Source organism: Psittacula echo (assembly GCF_963264785.1).
Source record: "Psittacula echo genome assembly, chromosome: 7".
In the NCBI taxonomy this organism is placed as follows: Eukaryota; Metazoa; Chordata; class Aves; order Psittaciformes; family Psittacidae; genus Psittacula; species Psittacula echo.
The window spans coordinates 41733047-41757079 of NC_137740.1; the positions used below are offsets into that span (position 1 = coordinate 41733047).

A 24033-nucleotide genomic window follows, 5' to 3' on the forward strand; every position below is an offset into this window, starting at 1 on the left:
TCCAGCCCTTTGTGACATGTTTGGCTCTGGTGGGTATGTTCTGCCTGCATCCTGTGCTGTTTTCAATAATACTGATTACCCTTCCCCTCACTTCTGTTGCAAACCGTTATGACATGTCTTTTTACTGGTACGTGCTACTTTCACACGTGGGTTCAGTTTCGCCAGTGATCAAAAGCGGATGGATCAGTCATGTGTGAGTACTAATTTAATCTGAGTGCTGCTTGGCCAATTGGAGTGGGCTAGTGGATGCGCTCCTTTCTTTTTCTTATACACAAATGAAAGTGTAATTTTAAATTGGACCTTGTCTGTCTGTTTCCCTCCACAGAGAAGGGGCAAAAAAGGAGAACACATAGTTTTTGAAAGGTCTGAATTTGGTGATTTTCTTGGGAGAACCATTTTCTCTGTCAGATGCATTTCATGGGCTATGTTGGGTGCACCATCTAGGGACCTGCCAGAAGCAGTGCGAATTCCAGGAGTATCAACAGACAGCGGAAATCTCTGTTCAGAGCTTCCAGCAATGGCAGGGAGATAGCCATGTTCTGCGTTGACATAAGGTTTTTCCCTATCTTTCTGCAGAGCATGTCCTGTATTAGCTAAGCTCTAAACAGCATTAAACACATTTTTTGCAGCTGCATAAGAGAGCTGCCCAGAGTGGCTATTTATCATTCTTACTCTGACCCACTCAGACCCACATTACCTGTACAGAAAATTGATCGGGAGGGGATAATTCTTTGCAGTTTCTCGTGAAAGAAACAGTTAATCATTTATCACCAGACTTAGTCTTCATGGCTGTTTACAATTCTTCCACTCATGACAGCAGGAACATGTGGGACCCCAGGAAGTACCAGGACTCCGAGAATATTTTGAGAGATGCTACTGTAGTGAGTGTGAGAGCCAGAAATACTGGGTATTCTATAGCATGATTTGTATCAAGTCTTGGTCTTTAGAACTAATAGTAATTATAAGCTTCAGCACTGAGTTCCGATCAGACTAGCAGTGACCTCAGCTCCAAACGAGTTTTCAGGGATGGGGCAGATTCAGGGTAGGTTTTGAGAAAATTCAGGAGAGCTAACATAATTTTAAAACTATGTGATGTGAACTTTCCCTTGCTACTGTTGCCATTAAGGCAGTAAATGGTTGGATGAAAGCACATTTATACGAATAATCTAGCTGATTTCATTCTGTTTGGCATTCAGGCTGTATAAGTTTTAATGCTCTGCCCATCTGCTGTGTGTAAAGATAATTTTAATCATTAAGGCAACCTTTACCTTAAGTTGATTAAGCTTCTTACGTTCTTTCTTTTTAGATCCCCCCGACTATATCAGTTGCCTTAATAAAAGATACTGTTTCTCATGACAAACTTCTGTTGACCCATGGTGGACTGAGGATATGAATAAGAACATTAAGTAATGAGAAATAAAATCCTATTGTTAAGGAAGAATAGAAAGGAAGGCATCTTTGAATAAAGCCTTCTTTAATAGATTTTAGCACTCCATTCTAATACAAGTGCTCAAGGACATAATTGGCAATATATTTAACGGCCAGTAAAGTCTCTTCACAGGTTGGCTTTATCTGAGATTCAGGGAGAATAAAACCATATCTACCAGTGTCTCGGAGCTCAAAAGTGAAAGAGTACTTGATGCCTTGATTGTAAGCCCAGTCATCAGAGCCCCCTGCAGCAGGATCTGTTGATAAAGAAATAAAATAAAGCTTAACTGGAAAAGTGTGGCTTCACATTGAAACGTGATATACTTTGGAGTCAAGTCACGTAGCCAGAAATACAGAAAGGAATATTTAATGAATTGATTGATTTCTCCTGCTCATGGAAAAGTTTTTGTGGTTTTAGGCCATTTGTGAGTTTCGTTCCAACTGAGAAAGTTGGGGCTGTTCAGCCTGGAGAAGAGAAGGCTGTGTGGAGACCTCATAGCAGCCTTCCAGTATCTGAAGGGGACCTACAAGGATGCTGGGGATGGACTATTCATCAGGGACTGTACTGACAGGACAAAGGGTAATGGGTTCAAACTGAAACAGGGGAAGTTTAGATTGGATATAAGGAAGAAATTCTTTACTGTGAGGATGGTGATGCACTGGAATGGGTTGCCCAGGGAGGTTGTGAATGCTCCATCCCTGGTGGTGTTCAAGGCCAGGGTGGATGAGGCCTTGGGTGGCATGGTTTAGTGTGAGGTGTCCCTGCCCATGGCAGGGGGGTTGGAACTAGATGATCTTAAGGTCCTTTCCAACTCTAACTATTCTATGATTCTATGATAGTGCAACCAAATGTAAACAAGCTGAACTGCTCCTCCTTGTTAATATTGTGGGAAGACCGTGGGAGGAATGTGTAAGGAACAGGAGAATGGCATGCTTGCATGGGGTTGTTTAGAAATATTTGGTATCAGAAGCAAATACCCTCTCACTGAGTAGGTCGTACAGATCTGAGGTTCATACAGATCTGTAAAGAACTGTGGATCCAGGGCACCAACTCCATCTTTTCTTCTAGACAAATGGTATCCTCCCTTTCCAGTACTTTAGAACAATGAAGGCAGTCTCTTTCACTAAGGGAGGAGCTTCCAGAATTCCTAAGCATCACCAAAACTTTCTTAAAGGAACAATCTCCATAAATATTCTAAAAACTGGGAGAAACTGCTTTTTACAGGTTTTAAAAATTAAGGGAAAAGAAATATGGAAAAGAGATTAGTTTCTATATTTAAGTATATGAAGAAATCTTAGCTATAGAAGAAAGAAAGAAAGAATAAGAAAGGTAGAAGAATGAAACTGTAATTAGTGCATTTCTCAGACTGTAATGCAGAGTGAAAGAAATAATTATCTGTGTTGCTAGAGTGATTGAAGCCATTCTTTAGGATTCACATCATCTTTTCACTTTGACTTGGAGATCCTGGCAATACAGAATATCTCAGACTTTTATGTTTAAATCTAAGCTGTGTATGCTTTAGGAATTCATGCTGTGCACGTAAATTCCTACACGCTTTACCACATCACTTCATCTTCCAGGGGTCACACGTTCCCTGGGATCCTTAAGGAATATATGATCTCATATTTTAGAAATGACAGGTGCCATACATTCCTCTGAGTATATGCATGTGAAGCAAAAAGGAAGAGGAACAAGAATCACTAGAAAACTGCAACTGCATTTAGTAGTTTTAGCACTTAATATAGATGGGTATTACTTACAGATTGTTGCAGCTCCTGGGCCATACGTATATTTGGTATTATACAGACTGGTCAGCTGTTCGGTTGCAACACGAGCAATGGATTCCTATAGGAACAGAATGATAAATGCAAATTTTCAGAAGCTTTCTGAGTGAATCTAAGCAAATAACATCGAGTATACTGAAACCCCATGCTTGAGAAGTGTTTATTTGAAAACTGTATTTCACCTCTTGGTATGACTAGATGTCAGTAGCTGACAAGGCACAGCTTGTCCTATTGTTGTGAAAAGAGCTTCTCAGTAGAGAGCTCGTTCCTCAGGCTTTAATGGAGTATAGTCCGCTCAGTGTATTGCTCCACTAATGCAACAGCCTGCTGCATAGTCCAGCAGCATTTGGGTGGGTAAGGTGACAATAGGTGAAAGGATTCTCTATACTTAGAAGAAACTTGTACAAGATTAAAACTAAATAAGGAACCTTATTGAGAGATACGAGAATCTTAGAGAATAGTAATAACTTGGTACATTAAATTACGAACATACAATAGCCTTTCTTTTCTTTCTATTCATGCAGCTATGAATTTAGAGTCAGCTTTGTCAGTGGAGTTGAAGTCTGATACAAGTGGAAGCAGATTAACGTCTTATAAATATTAACAGCCAGAAAAGGCATAAATTACCCTGGAACCATATGTAGTCTCATTAATTTAAATTCATTTCCTGTGCACAGGGACTCACTCAACTCCCACTGATTTCAGTGAGGGTTGGATCATGCCCATCAATAGTACGGTAAAGCTTTGTATGTTTGCATTAAGGAAAATGACAGACTTTTCTTTGGATCATGTGGCTTTTCAAGTTATTCATTATACAGCATGTTGGTAATAAAACATGAAAACTATTACTAACAGATGATAAATATGAATGACTTTTGAAAGCAGATGTTCAGTATAAGAATAAGCAATGGGTTGCCATATCTTTCTTTATAGCTTGCAGCTGAATGGCTCACTATTCCAGGATTTCCTCAAGCACATCTTTCTCTGTAGGTTGTACTTTGGCTTACTTCCCAGTGTAAGATATATTATAAAATATTCTCTGTTCATCTGTATGTTGCAAGTGTTCCTGTGCATTCCTGAAGATGTGTTTAGAAAATCTTAGTTAAGTGAGAGAGCTTTTCAGCTCCTACAGAAGAGCATCAAAATATGTTTGCATTAGCACAGGGAGCCTATTTTACTGCAGAACTGCAAATGTTTCCCCATTCCCAAATACTGGATTTTGAACGTTCTAGAATTACAGAAGTTTGATCCCATAGGAATTAGGAGTAGGACTTTATAGTCATTTAGCATGTTAAGAATATTTAAACAAGGCAGACCAAAGAATACTTGAAGCTTGTAACACAGTGTTGCAGTGTTCCTCCTGTAACACTGGCTGTACCTGAAGGTGAGGCTTTGTTCCTGGCCTCCCCATTGTCCAAACGCAAGCAATTGTTGGATGAATGTCATTGCTTTGCATTTCATAAGCATGGATTCAGAGCAACTGGGGGAGCTGAGCGCTCTCCAGTGTTGTTTGGTTGGGGCTGATTTTTCTAAAATCAATAATAATTTTTAACACACATTGAGGGAATTGTAGGGGCTATCTGTTAGTGATACCATGTTTTCTTCAGTCATCTTTTGTTTATAATATATACATTTAACCAGCAGCTGAGATTAAGTCAAATTTTCATTCAACAGTAAATGAATTTTTAAATGTCAACTCATTCTTCCTCTTTTCAAATATATGCAAAGTGGAAATTAAATTTGGAAAGATAGTCTGATACTATGTATGGATCTGTTGGTGACTAGGGTTTGCTTTCTCTTTAGTAAAACGCATGGTAGTGACAATAGAATACCAGAGATGCTCTTTGGGAAGAATAGGGCATTCCTTTCACTCAGCTGCCAGATGATGGCTTAATATCACACCAGAACAGATACCAGAAGTAGTATATCGGGAAATCTTTTTAACTGAGGGATTTTTTATTATTGGCCAGGAAATTGTAAAAAGAGAAATTTGTAGAAAGAGCAGTTGAGATTTCCAGCTGTTAAGAGCCTGGAATCCAAATAAACAACTTCCTGAAGCTCTCCAGGTTGGAGAGCAAGGTGGTATTTTAAATGACCCTCTCTAAGTGAAAAGCATGACTGAACATTTATGACTTCATCAAGAAATGAAACTTTATCAGAAGTTCTGGTATCTGATGTTGTTTTTCTTCAAATGGCTTACATTTGCTTCCCTAATAGATTTGTAGTCTAAAACCTGACAGTAAAAAAAAACCCTTCAGCTTTAGAGGAACTAAAGTAATATCTTACTAATAATAATGTAATATAAACCAGCAATAATAATAAAAAGTAAGTAAATACTTGTGAGTATAATTCAAAATGTGAGGAAAAATTTTTCATTGCTTTTTTGTTTTAACGTAGCACAATTACTTCAAACCATCCATAAAAAGAAGTAACATGGAGATTTATGGAGATGTGTATAAGTAATGCCCAACATTTCCTAAAAGGGATAGTGATATTTAGCTTTTTGGATTTTCAAGCCTGTGTGTTACTTGGAATACAGCTGCAAGGAAAAACCTCGTTATCTTTTTGACCTTTGAAGCTACTCTTTGCAGCTGGGTGATTTTCTAGATCTCTGCACAACTGGCTTAATGGAATTATTGTGGTTTGTTTGGAGTTTATTTGGTTGTTGGTTTGGGTGGTTTTTTTACTGTTAAGAATCCCTCTGTTACAAGGAAAATTTTGCTGAGAGTTATAGTAGCAGAGAAACGACTGGCGCCCTGAAGTCCTAGAAATAACTCCAAATTAATACCTTGTAACTGGGGACAGAAGTGGCTTTTCAGGGTCTGACTTGCAGCAGAACTCGTGAGCTGGTCATTGCAGTAGAAGGTAGTGTTCCCTGCACTGATCACCCGTCTGTTTACACAGCAATTACTAGTATTTTGTTTGATCTTTTGTACAGAGTGCATGGGCCAGTGAGACAGCAGAGTCATGTTCTTACTTGCCATTATCTTACGTAATTCACAACCTTTAAACCTATTTTTTCAGTTATTAGCCTTTAATGAAAGATATGTTTCTGGGCTCTCTTTCTCACTACATCTGGAGTTTTGAACTAAAGATGAAATATCAGGCTAACCGTATGTTAATTGGTAATTTTTTGGGGAGCATCTCCCTCATTTTACTTTTGTATCATCAGGCTAGGTTTGCCAGCATATTGCGGCTGATTAGAAACTCTTCAGGGATGTTGATTATGCAGCTGCTGCGTATGAACAGCTCCCTTTGCCCTCATAGTCTGACAGTGCTCTGGAGAAGCCTCTTCACTGATTGACTGGACCTCTTGCTCTCTTCCCTTCCTGGACTGCAAACTGATTCGCCCAATGCTGAAAACTGTATTTTCACTTTACCTTGGTCTCATATGCTACTAAAGTGACCCTCAAGGAAAATCTGAAAATGTGGTATTTGCAAAGTTGAAGCTAAACTTCTGAGGCTTCTTGTTTTGCCAATAAAAACAGACTCCCCTCCAAAGCATCCACGACTGATGTGTAATTTAGTTCACTCTTCTGTTGTTGCTCATAGTTTAGCATGTCCCCCAGGAGCCCAGGGAATCCAGCCAAGTGGAGGACTTTAGTATGAAGCTTCCTTTTTCTTTGCAAGTCTGTTTCTCTGTGGCAGTCTTACAGTGCTTAAGAAAGCAATCCCAGGTGAGAGGCTTTCTAGAGTGACTTGAGTTAAGGTGATTGTGCCCTACACCTCTTTGGAGACTGCTGTCTTTCAGCCAGATTCACACATGAGCTGCATCTGGAAGATGCTACTACTAAACCCCATCCTTTTCACAACTGTAAGACTGTCAGTGCAGAACAGTTCTGTTGTGGACATCTGTTGTGGTACATTTGGTGGAGGAGCTGTGAAGCCAATTCCAACTGACGCTTTTCTGCCCACTTTCCTGTTTGTTGTGCTTCCCAGTTGACTTTAACAATATTCACTTATAACAAGTACTATAATCCCAGGAGTTTGCAACAGCCCAGGTACAACAAAAGCACAGGTTGTCACTACTCACTGGTATGTCTGAATCTCTTAGGATTTTTGCTCTTCAAAAATACTTACCAACAGGTCATCATATGTCCTAAAACACATTTAGGACTTTGCTCTCAGGTATCAGGTTAAGTACTCAGACTGATAATCAGAAAGTTATGCAATGTATTTGAAATTCGGTCTTCCTGCGGGCTGTACAGACTCTGGGCATATCTCAGCTTTCTACCATATCCTATTTTGAGCATTCAAGAGGAGATGAAATGATAGACCAACCTTATGCGAAAGGTGAATTTTGGTGAGCTGAAACAATAAACAATGTGGCCAGTATGCATTAAAATAATACAAGCTGAAATATTGTGTCTAGAAAATTATTTTGGGTTGTAAATTAATATTCTGCAGATTGCCAAAGTAAAATAATACACATACTTTAATCTGACAATGAGGATGAGCTGACTGCAGACATGTATTTGGTACCGAGTTTGCTGTTTAACTGAGAGGTGGAATTGAAGCCAGAAAGGAAGGAAGGAAGGGCACAATGCACATTCCTCTGCTCTATCAAACCATAGTTCAGAGCCAGTTTCAATACAAACAAGAAATGAGGAAGCTAGATTTGTCTGCTGAAAATGAGGAAAGCATAGGGTGACCTAATAGGAAGCTAAGGCCAGAATATGAACCGATTGAAAAATACAATTAAATGAACTGTTTATGACAAGTGCTATTAAATGCAGAATATCTTATTGCAAGAGGACGAAAATGTGGGCAGTAAAATAAAGGTGAAAATGATATTTTTTGAGGTGTGGAGAGATACTGGTCTTGCCGAACACGTTTTTTAATTTAAAAAAATCTGATGCTTCTGTTCTCTGTAGGAAATGGATTCAACTGTGTGTTCTGTGTGCAGGGTAACACTCCAGGGTATAGTAAAGAATGAGTCGAGAGGATTATGAAGCAGGCAAAATGTGATTCACCAAAAGGAGTACATATTTCTTTCAGGGTGTCATCACAAGAATATTCTGTAACTTCTGAGAAATTCCTGACCTAGATTTTCCTGTCTTGGGTGGTTTTATTTTTGTTGTTCAAGTATTGTTTGGATAACAGTGAAAGTTTTGTGCAACACCCCTGGGACAGGGGTGGGAAATGACAACCCTGACTAAAGGGAGAAAAGTTTTAGGAAAAGCCTTGGGAGTTGCGGGGTTTAAATCCTCAGAGATCTTCTTGCATCTAAGAAGAGTGGGAAGTCGTGGAAAGGAAGAGACATACATGACTTTCATCATGTTTTACACCCCAAGGCTGGAGGTGGTTGAGGGATAGTTCTAATCCCCAACACTAAGTAAGTTGGAGGTTGTTCTGATCTGCTATGGCAATGCAGTGGAACATAAAGCATGTCTGGGATTCTCAGAGAACCCTGTTCTACTTGAGAAACCAAATCCAGAATGGTTTTATATTTTCTGGTGATTTCTTGAAGCTGGGAACAGAAAAAATCTTTTGAGCCCCAAGGACATGCTGATTCAGTTCCTTGCAGGAAAGGAAGGTTAAAAGCATTTGCTTCATCTTTCTCTTCTGCAGACTTAGTGTCTTCAATATGAAATTACTCAGGTTTTGTGCCCTTCTTTGTCTCAGACACTGGAATGCAGCTTAAGCCCCATGCTATCGTGCTACCTTTAATTAAATACAATGAAACAAAATCTTGTTAATGATAAGCAGACATGTGAGGTTTTTCTTTAAACACATGTCCAGTTGCTCACTGAAAAGGATAAGAAATCACAACTATATTTCCTTTAATTTGTTAAATCTGTCAGGGTAAAAATAATACCTAAGATAATAGCACTATAAATTTTGTTTCCTCAATAGGAAAATTATTTATGATCCTTTAGTTGCCCAAATGATTTCTGTTAAGATTTGAGATTCTCATTCTTCAGCATTTTTCTAAATTCTGGATCTAGACAGAACTTTTAGTCATGAAACACAATTGGCATACAAAATAATAACTCTCTTTGTAGCTGTCTCATTTCAAGCAAGTACAATTGTTATTTAAAAATCTTAAATTTTCTTTAGTTGCAGCTTAAATGAATATGTTTTAGTTATTTCAAGTAACCTGAAAAGATGCACTTTTGAACCTGACCCAGAGCCTGTTGAAGTCAGTCTTTCTATTTAATTGACTGACAGTGGAATGAATTAGGCCCTTTCTCTTTAATTATACCAACTACAAGCAGTGTTGTTTGGGTGCTGTTCTGATCGCATGCTCCAAAAGAAGGATTTTTGGCAAGAAGTCTTCCCATGTTAAAATCAAATACTGCACAGGTTGGACAGCTCTGTGATTCTGCTGTCTTTTTGTTGGGATCACCAACAGAAGAAATATTTCCCCTCAATTAATACATGAAAAACACTCGTAAGGTCGCCTTATCGTGATTGTGAGATTTGTGATTACGTTGTAGTAGAAAATAACGGAACTCCCTCTGAGATCAGTTTGCCTGGTTTAAAATATAGGATAAAGTGATGTTGGAAAGACTAACTTTAAAAGTGAAATCAAATGGTTGAAGAGAAATACATAGCCTGCATTCCTGAGCTATATTTTTTTAATGCTGAATGGTAACAGCAGAATTGTCCTCTATGGCAGGAAAAGAGAGTTTTTATTGATAACAGTTGTAGAACCTTAGTATGGGTGATTCACTAAATTTTACTGTGTATTAGAATAGAATATTGCTAGTTTGAAATTTTAATTTAACAAAAGAATTTGAAAACCTTGCAAAGCACATAGGTTCTTTCTCATTGTTAAGGTTTGTTTTAATAATGAGCTGTCAGTGTAAACTTTTTTCATTTAATACTGTGAGAAACGTGCTGTACTTCTAGTTATGTTTCATCACATTTGCTAGTGATTCAAAAAATTGGCCAGAATGTCATGCAAATCTTTAACTCATGGGAACTTTGTGATATCGACAACAAAGCAACTTCAAGAGTTTTGTGTTATTACTGTAGACTGAACTGCAATGTGTAAACTGTGAAGCTTTTGTAAAAATTGAAGACAAGAAATTACTACAGTTCCCTGGAATAATTACAATTAAAAAGTTTCTCAAATATAAAGTAAGAAAGCAAAATCTTCATCTTAATTTAATCCTCTCTTTTCATCTGGAAAAAAAAATGTAGCAAGAAACTTCACTGTTGGCTTCAGTTTGTATTTGTGCTTCAGAATCAAGACATCTACTTGGGAGCACTCATAAATCTGTCAAACCTGTGCAGCAGATCTACGCACTGTGTTGTTGCCTTGGACTTTTGGCAACATCCAGGAAAGAGGGGGAATCAAGATTTGTTTGTTTTGTCTTGCTATGTTGTTTTCCCTGCCAACAGCTTCTAATTGCTAATATGCCAGAGAAATGAAGTAATTTTATTATTCATTGTTGATTTCTGGCCTTATAAAATGTTTACAACTTTTATTGACGTTCTGTTTTTTAAGGATAAAAAACCCCCACCACATATAGATGTATTTTCTCCAGACTGTTGTCTCACTTAAATGGCATTAGAGCATGGCCTGTCTCTAGGGTGAATAGAAGAGTTGTTGTCCTTTAAAACACCACATTCATCCTTTCCTCTTCCAAATAAAAGGTGTGTTTGAATGAAGGCCTGTTTAGAAAGGCCTCAGAATGGAAACATTTTTACCTAACTGTTCTTAAACTAGCTGTTTTATAATCTGTTTTTAGTTATACTTCTGACAAAAACTGCTTTGTTGTCCTGAACTTGTATCAACAGGAGTTTCACCATTTTACTTCAGTGAGAACTAAGGTTGGGTAGGAGGTGGTAAACAGAGATCCTTATCAGCTGTTAAGGATACCAGTTCAAGTCATTGCATAGTTATGACAGTCTCTCAAGCTGTTAGCTTAACTTACAGGGCATAATTCTTCTATGTAATGCATTAAACCTACATACACAGCCACCTCTTGAGTCAGGAAGAAGCAGTGCTGCACAGCATATAGTGGATTTGTGTATAGCGTGACTGGAAGAGAGACCTGACCTTGTGGCAAATTCATTGTGTATGTGGAAATTAAATAAGTCTCTTAAGTTTATCCTGTGCTTGAACTATCTTGAAGCTATCATGGTTTTCCCTTGTTCTTGCTGTGAAAGACTAAGTATTTTCAAAACCTGGCAATACAGATTCTTTCCAGATGTTAAAGGAACTGCTTGAAGTTAAATGGACCTAAATAGTAAGTGATGTTTTTTTACTTATTCTTTTCATTATGTCAAAATGACAAGGAAAGAGACTTACCAGTTCCTCATAAGTCGATGGTAAATTGTAAGTATATGAATAAGGGAACAGTAGCAGCTGGGAATAAGAGTGAATCGTCAAGTATGCCTTGATTGTAGAAAGATGTTCACGAATAAAATCAGCCAAAGCCTTGGTCTCCTTTTCAGACTCAGGTGCAGAGCCACAGTAAGTGGAATCACAGGGGTTGTCTGAGGCCCCAATTGCTGGGAAGAAAGTTGAATTTATTAAGTATTTAATGACAAAATTTTGTTGTTAGGAGAGTCATGTTACACCGCTTTTGTAGATAAGCCTTGGAAATCCTACTGACACACATGTTTTATTGCATAGTTAAGATCCTGGGCAACATGACAGCATTGAATAAATATGCCCTGGATAGTGTGCATAGTTGAAAGAACATGTATATTGATGTAAAGCCCTATGTTATGGAAGTGATTTGGGATATTGATTTGCTTCAGTACTTAACAGTCCTCTCCTTGCATATCTCCCCCCATTTCTCAGGTGCTTCCAGGAAACAACCAAGTGAAACCAATCAAAAGAGACCCCTCTCCACCTAGTGAAACCAACTCAAAAGAAAACTATTTTGGTTTCTGTTCTGAACTCATAGAAGTGTGTATGCATATATATACGTGTATATGTGTGCGTAGACGTGTGTGTATGCGTATATAGGCACGTTTGTGTGTATATATATGTTCATAGAAGTAGCCATACCAATGATGCTAGTAATAACCAAAGTCTGTTCTGTGCCCAAGACTGCTCCAAAAATTGAACACAAGCTACTCTACAATGTTATACTGGTAGTGTTCACTCAAGCTTGAGCTGGACCAACCATAGGGTAGGGAAAATCCATAATTAAGTATCTTGGTTATTTCACCTATGATCACTTGCAGCTATTGTTAGGAGACACTTACTGCACCAGCCAGCATTAAAATTCCTGTTGAGATCTGTCCCAATGCAAAGGCTATGAGCATTTTTAGAGCGTGTCTTTCTCCACATGCGGTTCTGAAATAGAACGGTGAAGCACAGATCAAAACTAAGAAAGTGTTCTAACAGTTGGCTTTTGCAGCAATAATCCTCTTGAGAAAGAAGAAGGTACTTACGTTTGTCCAAGTGTAAACGTAACCATCAATATTAACAACAGGCAAAACATAGAAGTCCAAGCTGTTGAGAAGTGTGGTCAGGACAGTATCTTTTCCATAGGTCTCAACAGCCTGGTTGGAGAAAAGTAGAAAAAGCTGATGATGCCTTCGTAGAGCTGTATCTTCTGGGTGTATTTAAAGGCCTGGGTCTGAATTGGGAATTAATGAATGTGGTGGTCAAAGTCATCCAGGTCACTCTACCGCACGGGATGGCAGCTCTCTGGTATTACATATATTTAAAGGATTTACACTGACTCAAACCACACTGCTGTTAGAAAGCCCTCTCATTCTCATAGATAAATTATATAGTGAAGCAGTGTTGATTTTGAGCAGGATATAAAATCACTGGAAAGAAATTTTTGTCTATTAGTTTCTTTTTTACAGGCAGAGCAAAGTTTCTATCCATATATTCTCTCTACATCCTGTCACCTTAAAGGTCTGGATTTATGTGAGAAGGAAAAAATAATTTTTTATATCTGTGTTACAGAAAATGTTCAGCAGTAACCAAATTATAGAGAATATTTCCAAAGAACATCCTTACACATTACCAGTCATAATGCTGTGGATGCACATATTCATAAGGAGACAGATTTTTCTCCATGCTTTTCTAGACACATACCTCAAATAACAACCATAACTCTTGCCATAACCTGTATATCATGATTGTTCATGGCCCAGCATTTGTGTCCTTGTTTGCAGATTTATATCGGTGTCGAGGGAGCATGCAATGATCATGAAAATTTGCTCTGTTTCTTTTACACAGACATAAAGGACAGCACAGGGAGCAATGCAATGGAGAAAGGTACCTTTTGTCCTGTCAGTAGCAAGTGGGAAGGTCATATGTAGAAGCTAAAGAAGCTGTTTTAGATCACTAGAACTTACTTTTTCCTGGTTTTGATTGGTTGGTTGGTTTGTTTCCTGCTTGTTTTGGGGGGGAAGATATATAACAGTCCACCCCTCTCATGTTTTTCTGTGGCGGTTTCTTTTTACTTTTATGTCTAGAAGCAATCCCAAGTGAACCGCTGATGACGCTCAGAGGACTGCACTTTTAAAGCACTCCTGCCTATCCACACTTGGATCCACTGGGCAGAGCCACTGCTGGTGTCAGGTATATCCATGAATTAAGTGACCAGACAGTGAAAATGACAGCTGTAGTGACGTGAATTGCTAAGAGAAAAATGTTAGCACATACTGTCTGCAGCCTTATTAGGAGATAATGAAATCACATTCCCATTGACTCCACTGAGATGTCACCTTCAATTTCCACTGCTCCCTACACAAAACCGCATGGCTAGCTGATAAGACTGAGATTATAGTTGCCACCAGTAAATGCCTCTGCCAGCATGGCTCACTCATGTAATTTGGCTTTCCTTTGCTTGGGTTTTAAATCCAAGCTGCTGTTTCTGGGTTTGTTGTTTGTTTTGGGTTCTTTCAGTAGGTGTTGTTCTTTGGGTTTTTTTTTCACTCTTCAGGCAGGAATGTTTAAAAAATTTGAGATTCAGTCAGAAAACTGTTCTGCTAAGGTGACTGATGTGCACCCGCTGAGGGGGAATATACCTCTTCTTTGTAGAAAAAACGATGCAGCGTGCTTGGTTTTTTCTACGAAACCAATCTCTCCTCACCACCTGCTTTAAATAGGTGGTGAGGAGAAGGAAAAGGCAAAAGAGATAAAATCGCTTAATTGAAGACCTAAACTATCCCAGCCTGAAGTGAAGGTACTTTTACCTGTGCAGTTCTATCCTAAATATGGTTTCACCATTCCATGCAACTTGAAGTGGCAGCTCAAAGGGATGTGTATGCATTTCCCTCTTCCTGAGTGAAGTTTAGGAAGCTTCGTCTATAGTCTTCCTCCACTTTTGGGTACATTTGCTCAGTGCACTCTGTGCTTAGCTGAGGGCAGGTTTCCACCCTCTGTTGCCTTACAGAGTAAAGCTGGTTGCAGGGTATAACACAGCACCTGATGCTGCAGGAAGATGGCTGTTCTGATGTGCATTCAGGTGCTTTCTGATGTCCCCTTGAATTTCCTTATTCTCTACTCATGACTATACAGAGAACAGGACTATGTTTATAGCTTTACTTGACCTGTTTGCTTGTCTCTTACACATGCTTTTAGGTAGTCTTAAGCTACTGAAAGATTACAAGTCCAACCATTAAGATCTGGTTTAGGTAGATACACCCTAACCGTATGATGTGCAGATAGGTATTTAGAGGTAAAAAGTCAATCTGCAGTGGCCTCAGCTCCTGCTGCTCACTTCAGATTTCTTTTAAACACGGTTGCATTTTTAAAATTGTTTTTTCATCATTAAGCTTACTGACTTCTTTCACAAACCACTGGCAGAAAGCAGGGGTGATCCACTCTCTTGCATGGAAACCACAATCAATAAAGATGGCCTTCTTATTTGGACCACTTTTTCCCACCTAGAAAACAAAACAAAACAAAACCAAACCAAACCCAAAACAACAACAACAGCAAAACCAAACAGGTATTAAACAAAATAATTCGTATGCAGAACAAGTCAGTCAGCTTCCTGACCTAAAAAGTCAAACTTTATGCAAATATAGCATTCCTTGATTAAATTGAAACCTATAGGATGCTCTATCTGCTGCCGACCATGATATTTGAGCTAAAAAATAGATTCTTAATAATTTAATTTTTATCAATGTAGAGATGCTTTTCCCCCAATTATTTGATTATTCTGCACTGTTGACTTAGTGTACTGTCTCTAAGAGCTGATCTTGTTTGCTTGAATGATTATTATAAATGCTTATGCAATTTGGGGCAAGTAATCTTTATCCTTTCACCTTTAAGTCATTGCACCTTATTTCTTCACAAGAGTTACTCCAAAAAACCAGCTATGGTTTAACCCCAGCCAACAACTAAGGACCATGCAGCCACTCACTCCGTCCCTCCGAGGCAGGACAGGGGAAGAGAGAATTGGAAGGGTAAAAGTGAGAAAACTTATGGGTTGAGATAAGAACAGTTTAATAATGGAAATTAAAAAAAAAAAAACCAAAACAAACCAACAATGAGAGAGCCATAAGTCCCAAGGAAGACGGGTGATGCAAATGAAAACAGTTGTCCATCCAGCCTCTGAGAGCAGCCCCCGTAGCTAACCTTCCCCCTAGTTTATTGCTGAGCATGCTACTGTATGGTATGGAATATCCATTTGGTCAGTTGGTGTCAGCTGTCCTGATCGTGTCTCCTCTCAACTTATTATGCACCCTCAGCCTGCTTGCTGGCAGGATGGTGTGAGGAACAGAAAGGGCCTTGATTGTGTAAGCACTGCTCGGCAATAACTAAAAGACCTCTGAACTATCGACACTGTTCCCAGCACAAATCCAAAACATAGCCCCATACCAGCTCCTATGAAGAAAATTAATGCTACCCCAGCCAAAACCAGCAGAGAATTACATTTCATGAAGATACAAACAAATTTGTTCTCTATTGCTAGAAAGACTGACATTTATAGATCCGTTCAGAGTAAATGTGTTTACAAACAACAGATGGAGAGAACATAAAGGTAGATGATCATTCAAACAGCTCTCAGGAGTTTGATTGGATTTATATGTCTGAACTTCTAATAATTCATTATGCCCCTTTTAAAATGTGTTATATTTTCTGCAAAATATATAATACTAGCTTAGCATTGTTGGTGGTTTAATAGACATCAGAATCTTGGGAGGTTAATAGAGAAGAAGCCTGGCACAAAGAAATCTAAGCACTTACTTTGAGAAGGTAAATTGGCCGTCCTTCATATGTTTCCCCAATTACACTGCGAGAGACAAGGTCTGGGTTCTGAGCAGCAATATCAGCAGTCCAAGCAGCTATCTGTTTAGTAAGGAGGTTAAATCTACTTTTGCCTCTGTTCCTCATCTGCAGGCTAATTAATTCACAGACTTTAAGCCAGAGTGTATAACTTGACCTAATATTTAATACAGTTTGTAGATTTCCAAGAATTAATTACAACTTGTACTAGAGCTATATGTCTGAATTAAGATTATCTTGTATGAATTTCTCTAAACCTGTCGTTGGAGTATAGCTACTGGATTACAATACCCTTTGAATGCTGATCCTATATACTTCTAATTTTGTCACCCCTAAAACTCTCTTAACAAAAGAAAACGTTTTCTCATTAAGTTAAACAGATGGAATGCCTTAAATCTTCTATATGTTGTAATGTTTTCAGTGTATGGCTTTTATTCATCATCACTTTTGAATTACTGACAGAAGTTCTGGGCAGGGCTTTGTAGGAACAGTCCACTAATGCCAGATACAAAAGAACTAATATCTCCTTAATTCTATTTATTATTTAAGGGAAGTAATAACAGCCTTTATTATCTTAATATTGGAGCAGATTCCCTTTGTTACAGTTGCCTTCAGAAGCTCACAAAAAATGTTGTCACATCTACACACACAAAAAAGCATTTCATGCCCAAAGAGCTACCTAGAAACTAAGAAAAATACAGGAAACAGCAGACAGATCTAGACAAACTGGCAAGGAAATACTGGAAATAATGGTTGACATTATGGATGTTATTGGGGTTTTTTTGTATGCCAATAAGCTTTACGGATTCAGAGGCGTTCTTGTTCTTATTTTTAAATAGCCTTGTAAAAGGAGAAATTTTTTTGGTTGTTTTTTAGGAGAGCTGTGGTGGAAGAAAATTGATTACTTCTGTATATGTTCTATAGATACCACCTGGAGAGGAAATACATTTTCTTGTCTGAAAATGTAATGGCTGCTTAGTGGGCAATGATCGTCACAGAATTTAAACATTTTTGCAAGGAAAGACTTGAAAGGGAGATTGTCATACTTTTAAGTATAAGAACTGTGATGCAGTGGATGATAAGGGGCCACTGCAAAGATGTAAAGAGTGACATGGTCAAGATTACGTGACAGGAAAGATAAGCATGGCTTTGAAAAAAGCAGAGAGGAGGTATGACTCATGGAAGATGAGGAGCTAGAACTGGGGCAGGGAAAGAAGTCAGGTGTTCTAGCAGAGGAGATGAGAGAAGAAGTGAAAAGGAAAAAGCAAATCAGTAGTGAAGCATGTCATGCTGGTCATTGGATTTCTGACAGTTTCTTTGCAGCGCTGGGAGCAGAAATAGAGGAAATAGGTGTAGGGGGATTGGTTATACAGATTACCCAAGTAATGAGCAATAAAGAAAAAGAGGAAGGAGAGTTTGGAAAAGGAGTTATCATATTAATGGATGCAACAGAAACGGAAAAGGGAAAAAGGATAGACGCATATCAGAAGCCATTTTGACTACAGGGGTTGATAAAATGATAAACTTCTAGACTTTACCGTTTCCCAGTTGTTGTACTTTTCATAGCTGTGCCCGGTGGTACGAGCTTTGCTGTCAAATTGGGCATCCAGTGCAGCCTGCAGGTTGTCGATCAGCACCCTGCAATAAGGCACCATGAAAAGTGTAAAGAGAAACATAAAATTTGCTAACAGGGAAGTAAGCAGCAGGTAGACATTTCAGGGTCTTCCTGGAAGTAAGGCTGCATAGATTGTCAAGTGAAATGTGGGGTGTTTGATTTATGCATTTGAAAATAAGATACATTAGGTTCAAGTTTCAACTTATGTTGTGTCTCAACCTTCTCACCAGAATGATCAGGGAGCAATAGGTTCCTCCTAAGTAGCACCTACCTACTTACTCCCATACTAACAAACCTCCTGGGTGGCAACAGTTTGGTTTAGGAAGACCCAACCGAGCTTCCAAATTTAGGTGTGGTTTGATAGGTCTACTGCAGGTAGCATTATCCATCCTCCAAGCTACTTTACTGCATGTGAGTTGGTCTGTGAAAGTAGAACACACAATGGCAAGAAAACCCCGGTATCCTCTCTGGTTAGGTTGGAACTCTACTGTTCATTTTTCTCTGGGGCTGACACAAAGGCACAGCTCATTGTCGAGCGTCCTCTTGATGACCATTTGCTTATATTTCAACCTTGGCTATCAAAAAAAATGAAGTCCTCTTGTTTTTCCAGTGCTTGTCTTAACATTGTTACAAATCTTACTGATCCAGGATATGTCCTTGATCACTTGTGATTTGAATAGAAGCAAGAGCAGGAGGCCAGTTTGAGAGATACCACCAGCCTTCAGAACAAACAGCGCAAATGACTACATTGACATGATGTCATGGCACTGCAGCTGCACTTCAAAAGAATTGTAACGGCTTGGGTTGTCACAAGGACGCTCCACTCAAATTTGTCAGGGACGCCTTCCAGACATTATGGCCTTTGTTGCAATCAAAAGATTTGTGCATGGACCTGAGGGAGTTCATGAATATTACAGGAAAAACTAACATATGTACAGTAACTCCTCCTTAGCCAAAAAGGAAATTACACCAAAACTGGATTCCTGTGCTCTATGTGGGATGTGATATTATTAAAAATTATTTCTTCTAGAGTGTTTTTAGATTCTGTTCCCCCAGTGGCATCCAAATTAGACATGGTTAACATGAGGCCAGTAAGTTTAGGGATGGATTATCCTCAGATTTAGCAGACTGTAAAAGCCATGTTTCATGAGAACTGTGTTGTGTCCAGTGAAGGAGTTTGGTCTAGTGGCAACAACAGTGGAGCTGAGAGACAAAACCTCTTCATTCAGCCAAATGAAGTCATGAGAATTTGATCAAGTAACACTGACTTTCAGTGTCTGAATACATGATATTGACAAAATATCCATTACCCATCGAAGAAGCCTGATAATCAAGCTGGGCTGAGCCAATCTGCAATACTCAGGTGGAGCTAAAAGAAGAATGAAGACAGACAACTCCCCTCCACTTCAGCCCAAAGTCAGCTTCTCATCTATGGTTAAAGCTTGACTGGAAGACATGAAGTAGGAGCACTTGGCTGGTCCTGCTTTTTTCTCATGTTCCGATTAGTGCTACTCACTACAATGTTTCTGTTCTCAGGGATGTTTAATGTGGCAGTGTGATCTATTTCCTCCACTTATGCTACAGTTGTATTCAGTCACAGAAACTCAGAGCTCTTTTACTTCTGGGTAGTATACTTGTGAAATATTTAAGCCAATTAAAAGATCTCTCACTGGAGAATCCTTGCCATGTAACTGCTTGAGTGAGCCCAAGGCTGTCCTGGGAATCTGTTCTCCCCACTGTCTTACTCCTTCACCTGGTAGCTGTCTTCTCTTTGTCACAAGTTGGGCTTTTTTTTGCCCCTCTAGACCTTTGCTGCATTTTGTCTTTAGTGAGAAATCTTCCTTTTTCCCTCCTTTAGTCCAGCTTTGTCTACCGCAATGAGCTTTCACCTCTGGGAAATTCCTGGTGTCCTGGGTTCAGCAGCAGCAGTCATTTTTTCTCCTTCTTAGTGGCTGGTGCAGCGCTGTGGTTTTGACTTTCGGCCTGGGGACAGTACTGATAAAACCGACGTTTTCAGTTGCTGGTCAGAATGTTTACTCTGACCAAGGACTTTGTGAGTCTCATGCTCTGCCAGGGAGGAGAGGAAGTCGGGAGGAAGCAGGGACAGGACACCTGACCCAAACTAGCCAAAGAGGTATTCCATACCACAGCACGTCATGCCCAGGATGTAACTGAGAGTTACTCGGAAGGGCGGAGTTCACTGCTGGGTGGGGGGCGAGGTATCGGTATCGGTCGGCAGTTGGCGAGGTGTTGTATTCTCTTCCCTTGTTATTTCCTTTATCATTATTATTATTGGTGGTAGCAGTAGTGATTTGTGTTATACCTTAGTTACTAAACTGTTCTTATCTCAACCCGTGGGAGTTGCTTTCTTTCGATTCTCCTCCCCGTCCCTCCAGGAGTGGGGGGAAGAAAGGGGGGGGCAGGGAAGTAGACTGCCTGGGCTTAAACCACGACACCTGGTAGTAAGTCTTTGCTTCCTCTCTGTTACCTCTACCAACATTTCACCTCATCCTTTAAGCAGAGCAGCTACAGTTCATTTGAGCAGCTGTGGGAAAGCTGAACCCGGAAGAAGCATCCGCAGGTGCGATGAAGTTTGTGACAGAGAGATGAGCTGACCAATATGAAAAGATCAAACACATTTTCCCCAGGATTTAATTTCCTTCTACTCAAAACACAGTAGTGAGAACAAACTTACCTATACTCCACCCCATTTTCTTTCAAAAGATCTTCAACCTCAAAAGACTCGTCAGCTTCAACTCGGAAATCCACTTGCATTTTTGGCCTTACCAATGTGACAGAGTCTGGCTGCCAAAAGTCAACCTAAAAGAAGACCAAAAGAATACATAAACAAATAAATAAATACATGTGACTGTTATTTTTAGTGGGCATATGTGTGATGGTGATCTTGACTGTGATTAATATACTGAATTTCATTCATATCTGATTACACTGACCCAACCTTGCTTGCCAAAAACCACCAACCTTAATTTTAACTGGAAATAGATTAAGAAGATTTTATTAGGCCCTGCAGTTTATGTGGCAGAGTTCTGCAAATGGCAGTGACAGTTTCACAAATGGGAAGTATTCTGTAGCATCTGAGTGCATACGGACTTGTGAGTATAACTATTTTTACAGCTTCTTTCATTCTTTGGACAGATTTCTTTGGAGGTTTTTGCATATAAACATTAGACAAAAGTGGGCTCCTTACTCAGTAGCAGAAGGATGCTACGTGAATATTTTACATAAATCAGCTGGGAAAGACTGTTGTCTGCATGCATGCCTATAAGACTCAGTTCACTAAAGTCAGTATGAGGAACCCATATCTTTGGAAAGTGTTTAGTTCTGGGTGGGAAAATGACAGTGCTATTACTATTTGACATATTTTTGCTGAAGTCGGCTTCCAGACCTCAGGATTTAGTGCCTTATTAAAGGCCAATGAAAGCAAAGCTGGCTTGCCAACCTAATGACTTTTCAGCCTTTCATCTCATAAGTGTAAAGAAAATTTGGGCCGATGGGCATATTCATGAACTATGTGTCTTTAAGTGAGATGGCTCTTCCAGGATATACTACTACTACTTCAGTCCTGACTGATTGCTTTGTGTAACAATGGTAGTTCAAGGATCCTTTCTTTGCGTAAAAGAAAACAAATAATCCCTTCATACTACACACTTAAAAGCCAGCATGGTATATTAATTTTCTTAATATTGACAGCATCATTGCAATAGTATATACTTCTGCAGAATACTGTTCCAGTATGCTATACTAGCCTGTTGATGATAGTTCTCCACATCTGTACTTCGTTAAAAATACCATCCTTTTATCCTACAGATAATTGTGTCTTTTTCACCAACAGCTATTTTGCAACATCAAAGCTGAGGAGAAATATTGAAAACATATTTGCTGTCTTTATTGTTTTTCTCATGTCATTGTGTCATCATATATTTACTTCAAGGTCAGTAAGAAACACACAGCTTGGTTGGAGAGAAAGGAAGCTTTAAAGGAAAGTCAGAGAAGAAAAGATGACAGAAGAGACTAGAGGTCAAAGAAAAGTTAATTTGTTGCAAATAGCGATTTTTATATTATTTACATGAGCAAAATGTTTTGCTTGTAATGGTGAAAGTTCTGGTAGTTGGAATTTCCATGTTTTATCTAATGCATTCTTGACAGCACACCACACTGAACACAGCTTTTCAGATTAACTTATTCTATGAATAAATTCTGATGGACACTTTGATGTTTGGACTGGGGTCACCAGGCTTTCTAGGAAGGTATTGGAATGTATTTGTACTGCTCTAGCTTTATTACCTTGTCCTACTCTTTCTGAATAAACACTTCAGCTGACTTGAATGGTATCAAGATTAGGTCTTTAACTCAGTAGCATGCTTTTTTTTTTTTTTTTCCTAAGATATATGTTCGTTGAACAAAAGGAGAAATGTTCATTTCAAATACAATGTAGCCCTTTCCCCATGTTCTTTACCTGCATGCTGTTGCTAAGGGATTTGATGATTTCCACCTGCTCGTCATTCTGCAGAATCACACGAAACACCTTTTGCCTGAAAGGAGAGAAGAAGTGGATTTGAAATAGGTAAGTCAATTGAAAGGCTTTTGCTCATGCAAAAGAATTTGTGCAGGTATAAAACCTGATGTCTGTTCTTACCTATCAAAGGCAAGATCCTGCAGGTGAGCAGAAACAGCTGCAGCACCTATGAGAACCAAGAGCGCCCACATTTTTTTTGTAAAGAAAATTCAGTTCTTCTATGCTGCTTTTATAACCTGTTTTGTCCTGCTTTTTATCAATCATATATCAGAACAACCCACTGAGCAACTGGTAGATTATTCCTTTGGCCTCGTTTTATGTGTGTACTGTTTATGATGTGTGTTTTACTCCACACCTGTGAAAACAGCTGAAAGTCTCAAGGGGGACTGGCTACAGAATCATGCTATTGGGCTGGATAAACTCTTGGTATGAGAAAGTGAATTTAATTTACTTTGTTCTTTTCTGTTGAATGTGAATTGTGAACACTTCCCCCATCCCCAACCCCCCAAACATTTGGTTGCTGAACTACAGACTTTATCATGTTTCATTGTTTCTTTATGTAAAGGTAGAGGTCTGTGAGATGTTCTTGCAGTATAAATGGTCTAAATCACACAGAATTATCCATTTTCCTGAATGATATGGGGCTGACTGACAAAGCAAGAGGAAACGCAATTGGGACATACCATTTATCCTTTTTTTTTTTCCTTTTTTTTTTTTCCCCCCAGCAGAAAAGTCCTGAAGTTGTTCTTTGCTGAGCCATTTCAGCGAAACTTGTCAGGTGTCTACAGAACTGAGTGTACAAACTTCCAGTAACAGTGCAGTGGCACTTACATTCCACATATACTGTAATAATAATCTTGCATATTCTCTAATCATGCAAGGATCAGAGGTGAATTTCTTAAATGAAGCACACATGTAGGCCAAGAAGACCAAATGAAATGTAGTCATACAAAAGCATTTTTAGATTTACCTTTCATGTTGTGCCTAAGCTATCTGAGAAACAATAGTGTGTTTGCATCACCGCACTTGCATCTGTTTAGTTTTCATTAATGAGTACTTGGCATTAAATGTAACGTCAGTTGTTTGTTGAGGCTGTGTCATGAGGTGACTGATGTTTTCAACAGGGAGCCTCTAAATGAATTGGTGTATAAATATATAAAGAATGGAATTTATGAGCTCCATTCTGTGTTCTGTTATGCTTAAGTGACTGGACAAATTAAAGGGGTTCAGACACAGATAATCTTGGAGATGGTCTTTGAATCCATGTCTTCTATTTTGCAGGAATCTACATGTATGCATATGTATATAATGTGAAAAATTATTAGAAAATTAACATATATTCATCTTAGATTAAAAGACATAGTTATATTTTCAAAATGCAAGAAACTTAAATAGTCAGTGACCATTTTAAGAATGAATGTGGCATCAGACTCTGCACCTGATTTTTTATGAAGTTCTCTGGAGTCAACTCAGTAAAGGTACAGCGTCTTTACAGAATACCTA

The 24033-nt window shown here is 38.9% G+C and overlaps 1 protein-coding gene across 1 annotated transcript; it reads right to left on the reverse strand.

Annotated features, from left to right (window-relative positions):
- Positions 1–1497: 1497 nt before the first annotated feature.
- On the reverse strand, positions 1498–23557 carry CPB1 (carboxypeptidase B1; the record flags this gene model as incomplete). The annotated part of the gene is made up of 11 exons (XM_080623651.1): positions 22651–23557; positions 22471–22546; positions 20689–20813; positions 17917–18016; positions 16340–16441; positions 14929–15030; positions 12574–12684; positions 12385–12475; positions 11477–11679; positions 3190–3274; positions 1498–1685 (listed from the first exon to the last, which is right to left on the reverse strand). Exons 1-11 carry the CDS (start codon positions 22719–22721, stop codon positions 1498–1500), a joined length of 1254 nt encoding a protein of 417 aa, XP_080479777.1. The 5' UTR covers positions 22722–23557.
- Positions 23558–24033: the final 476 nt, after the last annotated feature.